Source organism: Sinocyclocheilus rhinocerous, unplaced genomic scaffold, assembly GCF_001515625.1.
Source record: "Sinocyclocheilus rhinocerous isolate Xijiao unplaced genomic scaffold, SAMN03320098_v1.1 scaffold3362, whole genome shotgun sequence".
NCBI lineage: Eukaryota > Metazoa > Chordata > Actinopteri > Cypriniformes > Cyprinidae > Sinocyclocheilus > Sinocyclocheilus rhinocerous.
In genome coordinates this window covers 37,108-45,160 of record NW_015631076.1, presented here as the reverse complement: position 1 = coordinate 45,160, position 8,053 = coordinate 37,108, and the positions used below count along the sequence as shown (strand labels likewise).

The 8,053-nt window shown below is 44.4% G+C and overlaps 1 protein-coding gene, 1 non-coding gene and 1 pseudogene across 2 annotated transcripts; 2 read left to right on the top strand and 1 right to left on the bottom strand.

Moving 5' to 3' along the window:
- Positions 1 to 297: 297 nt before the first annotated feature.
- Positions 298 to 369, bottom strand: trnae-uuc (transfer RNA glutamic acid (anticodon UUC)). Its single transcript has one exon. It is a non-coding gene; the product is annotated as a tRNA-Glu (tRNA).
- Positions 370 to 1,486: 1,117 nt separating this feature from the next.
- On the top strand, positions 1,487 to 2,480 carry LOC107741578 (uncharacterized). The gene is made up of 2 exons (XM_016554330.1): positions 1,487 to 1,961; positions 2,084 to 2,480. The coding sequence occupies exons 1-2, from the start codon at positions 1,501 to 1,503 to the stop codon at positions 2,478 to 2,480; spliced, it is 858 nt and encodes a 285-aa protein (XP_016409816.1). The 5' UTR covers positions 1,487 to 1,500.
- Positions 2,481 to 3,378: 898 nt separating this feature from the next.
- On the top strand, positions 3,379 to 6,520 carry LOC107741576 (uncharacterized; annotated as a pseudogene).
- Positions 6,521 to 8,053: the final 1,533 nt, after the last annotated feature.

The window sequence follows — 8,053 nt, the reverse complement described above, 5'->3', positions numbered from 1 at the left end:
CCGGTGGACTGTCAATTGAATCTCTGCTGGCTGCTGCGAGAAACCTAGCCAAAAAAAAATCAAAGGTGTGCGCTTGAAAAAACACCTCCTTCAAGCCAGAGTCAAACCAGCAACCTAAGGATTGCCAACACTCCTACCTACAGTTCTCCGCTCTACCAGCTGAGCTATCAAAGTCATGGGGTGTTAGGCAGAACCTCAACCTATAAGGGTTCTGTAGCTCTGCTGCTGGCCAAAAATCACTTCTGGTGCAGGAAGACGTGCTGGCTTTTTAAGAAGGGAAGCAAAAATGAGCCCTCCTTCCCATACCGGGAGTCGAACCCAGGCCACCTGGGTGAAAACCAGGAATCCTAACCGCTAGACCATATGGGAACTGCATTGAAGTGGCCACAGGCTTGTGGGACACTTTTCATACGTGTGGCCAGTGTGGGGGCAGGGTTTTGGAGTGGCCTATGGCTTTTGGTGTGTGACTTAATTAAATCGTGTTGCATGCATTCAAGGGGTCTGTTGTTTGACTCGCCCAAGGGGTTCAGTTTTTATGGCAGATTCCTGTGATTGCTGAATAGATACCTCGTTATCTAGAGGAAAAACAGCCTATAGTCGGTGTGTCAAGGTACAAAAATGACAAATTGTGAGATTAACAATGAAAGTGAGAGAAATTTTTAATCGGATAAGTTGCTGATTATTCGCTCGTTCAGTTTCATTTAGTTTACAACTTATTCTCAATGTCCAGGTGGCAGTTAGGAATAAGGCTACAAAATGGCAAGCCCATGACATCAAAACCACATGGCATTACACCATTCAAAGTAGTGAAGCAGTTACAGAGTAACGATGAAGTTGTTCATTTAAGAATCAAATGACTGCCAGTGTGGAGTTTATTTCCACGTTAATCGCTGAGTTTGTCAGAGTGCTTGTGGGACGAATGGCAATCACGGAGCATGTGCGCGTCTCCCATAGACATTGGAACGGGTGTTCAACATACGGCTTTTGTGGAATTAAAGACGCGTGCTTGGAGATTTGCCTGTTCTTCTTGACTTTTCAAAAAAAAAAAAAAAAAGTTACAAATACAGCCTGAGAAAAGTAAACAGAGAGTGAACCAGTGAGGAGTCGAACCTAGAATCTTCTGTTCCGTAGTCAGACGCGTTGAGATTTGCCTTTTGAGAATAATTTATCAAAACAAGAATTATCCGAAGGGATCGTTTAATTAATTAAATCCTGTTGCATGCATTCAAGGGATCTGTTGTTTGACTCGACCCAAGGGGTTTTATTTTTTTTGGCAGATTCCTGTGATTGCTGAATAGATACCTCGAACTGGTAATTAAAGTCTTGTCCAGGTGAAAATACTCACGTCATGCATTTGAAAACACGCATGGTAACCGTTATCTAGAGGAAAAACAGCCTCCTCTTGCGCCTGTGACCTCTGCATCTGCCACTGCCAACTCTTTTTTTGTCAACTCTGCTGCTCCATCTGTGGTTAGTTGCTCAGCTCACCCTACTGCTGACATGGAGACTGCTCCTGGTTCAGAGCCTGGCTGGCTGCCTGCAAAGCTGATGGGGACCATACCACCTCAGGATCAGAAGTGGATTTCATCTGCTCTGTGGAAGAACAAGCGGCTGCGCACTGACCTGAAGCTGTGGTATGATCCATCGGAGCCAGCGCTCATTTATCATCAGGCCCCCGCTCCAGAGCGTTTTTTCACACACCGGCTTCTCTTGTGGATGCCATACCACCTTTGGAGGGTCAGGCTGTCCTGTCCTGTTTGTGGAAAACAGCTCACAGGTTATGGAGCCCACAAGAGAGCCCGCCAAGTTTTGGATGTGGATAGGTACTACCTGATGATCACGGAGACTCTCTGGTGCAGTTCAGCTGGTTGTAAAACGAGTTACATTTCCACCAGCAAGACCATCTTGGACCAGCTGGACTTGGCACACAGAATGGAGTTCCGACTGATCCTGACACGAAAGTGAGTATACTGAAATTATTTAGCCTGTGTCACAAATGTTTGTCATTCAAACACACTATAAATTTGCTTGTTTTAATGTTTGCCATTTTTTGGTCTCTTTTTCACTTTGTTTCTTAATACAGATATGCCTGTGACATACGGGTGATCCGTTTTCTGAGGGAGAGGACCTTGGGTAATAGCCCTAGCCGCTTGGTCAGGCAGGTGAGGGAAAATCACAGCGAAGAGTGGCTTAAGCGTGTTTGTCGCTACCTTGGCGCATGCTCGGACTTTGTTGTCCAGCCAAGCCTGCACCCTATCAAGTTCCACGAACCTCCTAAGCCAGTGGCTATTCCTTCCCACCGGTGGATGCTGGCTGTTTATGGCCGAGACATCTTAAGCAGAATGGATCACATAAAAGCCAGCATAACATCCACCTTTGGCAATATATTAAAAATAGATTCCACAAAAAAGGTAAATATTTTTAACTCTTGCCACTTTAAAATCCTACCTCACAAACAAACGTCTAAAATACAACATTAGCAGTAAAGACATGAAAAATGAAATTAATGCTTTGTATATAAAAAAACAGTATTATTTCAGTATTTTACATATAAAAGAAAGTTTATTTGGGCTTTAGGCATTCACTGTCTTTTCTGTGTGATCACAGATCACCAAGAAGCTATCAGGCCTTGCCAAGGGGACCGCCTTGTGGCTTACATCTGTGAGCAATGAGGTGGGCCAAATCCTCGTCAGTGTCCTGACTGCTCAGGAGGGTCCTGCTCTTGACACCATGGCTGCTGATCTCATCCGCAGGTACAGCAATGCTGGTGTGGCTCCTCCTCAGCTTCTCTATGTTGACTGTGAATGTTGTCGGGACGGCACAGGACAGACAAAACTAAAGCAAAGATTTGGTGGGTGGCCAGACCTGGTTGTAAAGCTTGACATATACCACTTCATGCGGCGACTGGCATCTGGGTGTACAAAGGATGCACATAAAAAAAAAAAAGTTACAAATACAGCCTGAGAAAAGTAAACAGAGAGTGAACCAGTGAGGAGTCGAACCTAGAATCTTCTGTTCCGTAGTCAGACGCGTTGAGATTTGCCTTTTGAGAATAATTTATCAAAACAAGAATTATCCGAAGGGATCGTTTAATTAATTAAATCCTGTTGCATGCATTCAAGGGATCTGTTGTTTGACTCGACCCAAGGGGTTTTATTTTTTGTGGCAGATTCCTGTGATTGCTGAATAGATACCTCGAACTGGTAATTAAAGTCTTGTCCAGGTGAAAATACTCACGTCATGCATTTGAAAACACGCATGGTAACCGTTATCTAGAGGAAAAACAGCCTCCTCTTGCGCCTGTGACCTCTGCATCTGCCACTGCCAACTCTTTTTTTGTCAACTCTGCTGCTCCATCTGTGGTTAGTTGCTCAGCTCACCCTACTGCTGACATGGAGACTGCTCCTGGTTCAGAGCCTGGCTGGCTGCCTGCAAAGCTGATGGGGACCATACCACCTCAGGATCAGAAGTGGATTTCATCTGCTCTGTGGAAGAACAAGCGGCTGCGCACTGACCTGAAGCTGTGGTATGATCCATCGGAGCCAGCGCTCATTTATCATCAGGCCCCCGCTCCAGAGCGTTTTTTTCACACACCGGCTTCTCTTGTGGATGCCATACCACCTTTGGAGGGTCAGGCTGTCCTGTCCTGTTTGTGGAAAACATCTCACAAGTTATGGAGCCCACAAGAGAGCCCGCCAAGTTTTGGATGTGGATAGGTACTACCTGATGATTACGGAGACTCTCTGGTGCAGTTCAGCTGGTTGTAAAACGAGTTACATTTCCACCAGTGAGACCATCTTGAACCAGCTGGATTTGGCACACAGAATGGAGTTCCGACTGATCCTGACACGAAGGTGAGTATACTGAAATTATTTAGCCTGTGTCACAAATGTTTGTCATTCAAACACACTATAAATTTGCTTGTTTTAATGTTTGCCATTTTTTGGTCTCTTTTTCACTTTGTTTCTTAATACAGATATGCCTGTGACATACGGGTGATCCGTTTTCTGAGGGAGAGGACCTTGGGTAATAGCCCTAGCCGCTTGGTCAGGCAGGTGAGGGAAAATCACAGCGAAGAGTGGCTTAAGCGTGTTTGTCGCTACCTTGGCGCATGCTCAGACTTTGTTGTCCAGCCAAGCCTGCACCCTGTCAAGTTCCACGAACCTCCTAAGCCAATGGCTATTCCTTCTCACCGGTGGATGCTGGCTGTTTATGGCCGAGACATCTTAAGCAGAATGGATCACATAAAAGCCAGCATAACATCCACCTTTGGCAATATATTAAAAATGGATTCCACAAAAAAGGTAAATATTTTTAACTCTTGCCACTGTAAAATCCTACCTCACAAACAAAAGTCTAAAATACAACATTAGCAGTAAAGGCATGAAAAATTAAATTAATGTTTTGTATATAAAAAAAAACAGTATTATTTCAATATTTTACATATAAAATAAACAGTTTATTTGGGCTTTAGGCATTCACTGTCTTTTCTGTGTGATCACAGATCACCAAGAAGCTATCAGGCCTTGCCAAGGGGACCGCCTTGTGGCTTACATCTGTGAGCAATGAGGTGGGCCAAATCCTCGTCAGTGTCCTGACTGCTCAGGAGGGTCCTGCTCTTGACACCATGGCTGCTGATCTCATCCGCAGGTACAGCAATGCTGGTGTGGCTCCTCCTCAGCTTCTCTATGTTGACTGTGAATGTTGTCGGGACGGCACAGGACAGACAAAACTAAAGCAAAGATTTGGTGGGTGGCCAGACCTGGTTGTAAAGCTTGACATATACCACTTCATGCGGCGACTGGCATCTGGGTGTACAAAGGATGCACATCCTCTTTACCCCATCTTTATGTCCAGACTGTCAAGCTGCATTTTTGAGTGGGACAGTGGAGATGTTGCCTTGCTGCGTCAAGCTAAGAGGGAACAGTTGAAACGAGAAGGTGTTCCTGGGATCACTGAACAACTAGTGGACCAGCAGATCACCAAGGAGGAACTAGCGTTGCACTGCAGGAGGCAGACAAGAGGGGAGCGGCAGACGATCATAATGATTGAACTGCTTCTTAATGAGCTCATGGGGGTAAAGGGCAGAGACTATCTTGGTGTCCCTCTCTTGGACCACGAGAGGATGCAGCACATCTGGCAAATCCAGAAGAAGCATGTGAAGTGCATTCAGGATGAACCAGGTGTCCTCCTGTACACTGTAACTGGCACCACTACCAAGGAGGGCATTGTCTTGCCAAACTACAGATGTGCAAGAGGGTCCACATCACTTGAATCATTCCACTTGCATCTGAACAGGTTCATTCCAGGTCAGTATGAATCACTTTTTATCTATCAGCAAGATTACATATTTGCAGTTAAACATTTTATTATTAGTAGTAGTAGTAGTAGTAGTATTGTTATTGTTATCATTATAGAATGGAGTTCCGACTGATCCTGACACGAAAGTGAGTATACTGAAATTATTTAGCCTGTGTCACAAATGTTTGTCATTCAAACACACTATAAATTTGCTTGTTTTAATGTTTGCCATTTTTTGGTCTCTTTTTCACTTTGTTTCTTAATACAGATATGCCCGGGTGATCTGGGTGATCTGTTTTCTGAGGGAGAGGACCTTGGGTAATAGCCCCAGCCGCTTGGTCAGGCAAAATCACAGAAATCACAGCGAAGAGTGGCTTAAGCGTGTTTGTCGCTACCTTGGCGCATGCTCGGACTTTGTTGTCCAGCCAAGCCTGCACCCTATCAAGTTCCACGAACCTCCTAAGCCAGTGGCTATTCCTTCCCACCGGTGGATGCTGGCTGTTTATGGCCGAGACATCTTAAGCAGAATGGATCACATAAAAGCCAGCATAACATCCACCTTTGGCAATATATTAAAAATAGATTCCACAAAAAAGGTAAATATTTTTAACTCTTGCCACTTTAAAATCCTACCTCACAAACAAACGTCTAAAATACAACATTAGCAGTAAAGACATGAAAAATGAAATTAATGCTTTGTATATAAAAAAACAGTATTATTTCAGTATTTTACATATAAAAGAAAGTTTATTTGGGCTTTAGGCATTCACTGTCTTTTCTGTGTGATCACAGATCACCAAGAAGCTATCAGGCCTTGCCAAGGGGACCGCCTTGTGGCTTACATCTGTGAGCAATGAGGTGGGCCAAATCCTCATCAGTGTCCTGACTGCTCAGGATGGTCCTGCTCTTGACACCATGGCTGCTGATCTCATCCGCAGGTACACCAATGCTGTTGTGGCTCCTCCTCAGCTTCTCTATGTTGACTGTGAATGTTGTCGGGATGGCACAGGACAGACAAAACTAAAACAAACATTTGGTGGGTGGCCAGACCTGGTTGTAAAGCTTGACATATACCACTTCATGCGGCGACTGGCATCTGGGTGTACAAAGGATGCACATCCTCTTTACCCCATCTTTATGTCCAGACTGTCAAGCTGCATTTTTGAGTGGGACAGTGGAGATGTTGCCTTGCTGCGTCAAGCTAAGAGGGAACAGTTGAAACGAGAAGGTGTGTTTTTTTTTCAAGTGCACAACTTTTTTTTTTTGGCTGGGTTTCTAGCAGCAAGCAGAGATTCAATTGACAGTCCACCGTTGGAAGGCAAAAGAGCATTCCCTGACCGGGAATCAAACCCTGGCCGTGGGAGCACCGAATCCTAACCACTAGACCACCAGGGAAGGGCTAGGTACTTGGTGAGCTGGTGGGCTTGTGGGCTTCACTCCTGATAACAGCATGAGAGTAAGCAGACAGCAATTCTGGCCTCTGTCATGTTAAAAAAACAACAAGTCTGGTGCAATCGAGAGGCACTTTTGTCAGTGGGCCAGAGGCGCAATGGATAACGAGTCTGACTATGGATCAGAAGATTCTAGGTCCGACTCCTGGCTGGCTCGCTCTGTATTTATTTTTCTCAGGCTGCTTTTGTAATTGTTTTTTTTTTTTCTTTTCGAAAAGTCCAGAAGAAAAGGCAAATCTCAATGCGTCTGACTACGGATCAGAAGATTCTAGGTTCGACTCCTCGCTGGTTCGCTCTTTGTTTACTTTTCTCAGGCTGTATTTGTAATTTTTATTTTTTTTCCAGTCCAGAAGAACAGGCAAATCTCCAAGCACGCGTCTTTTATTCCACAAAAGCCATATGTTGCACAACCGTTCCAATCTCTATGGGAGACGCGCACAAGCTTCGTGATTGCCATTCGTCCCACAAGCACTCCGACAAGCTCAGCGATTAACGTGGAAATAAACTCCTCACTGGCTGTCATTTGATTCTTGAATGAACAACTTCATCGCTACTCTGTAACTGCTTCACTACTTTGAAGGGTGTAATGCCATGTGGTTTTGATGTCATGGGCTTGCCATTTTGTAGCCTTATTCCTAACTGCCCACTGGACATGAAGTTGTAAACTAAATGAAACTGAACGAGCGAATAATCAGCAACTTATCCGATTAAAAATTTGTCTCACTTTCATTGTTAATCTCACAATTTGTCATTTTTGTAAATTGACACACCGACTATAGCCTGTTTTTCCTCAAGATAACGGTTACCAAGCGTGTTTTCAAATGCAGGACGTGAGTATTTTCACCTGGACAAGACTTTAATTACCAGTTCGAGGTATCTATTCAGCAATCACAGGAATCTGCCAAAAAACTAAACCCCTTGGGTCGAGTCAAACAACAGATCCCTTGAATGCATGCAACAGGATTTAATTTATTAAACGATCCCTTCGGATATTTCTTGTTTTGCTAAATTATTCTCAAAAGGCAAATCTCAACGCGTCTGACCACGGAACAGAAGATTCTAGGTTCGACTCCTCGCTGGTTCGCTCTCTGATTACTTTTCTCAGGCTGTATTTGTAATTGTTTTTTTTTTTCGAAAAGGCAAATCTCCAAGCACGCGTCTTTTATTCCACAAAAGCCGTATGTTGCACACCCGTTCCAATGTCTATGGAAGACGCGCACATGCTTCGTGACAGCCATTCGTCCCACAAGCACTCCGACAAGCTCAGCGATTAACGTGGAAATAAACTCCACACTGGCTGT

Bases quoted from the DNA above. Each gene is read 5' to 3' on its own strand.
- LOC107741578 (XM_016554330.1), top strand. From the start codon at position 1,501: ATGGAGACTGCTCCTGGTTCAGAGCCTGGCTGGCTGCCTGCAAAGCTG. The intron at 1,962-2,083 runs GTGAGTATACTG...TTCTTAATACAG, and splicing joins CGACTGATCCTGACACGAAA to ATATGCCTGTGACATACGGG.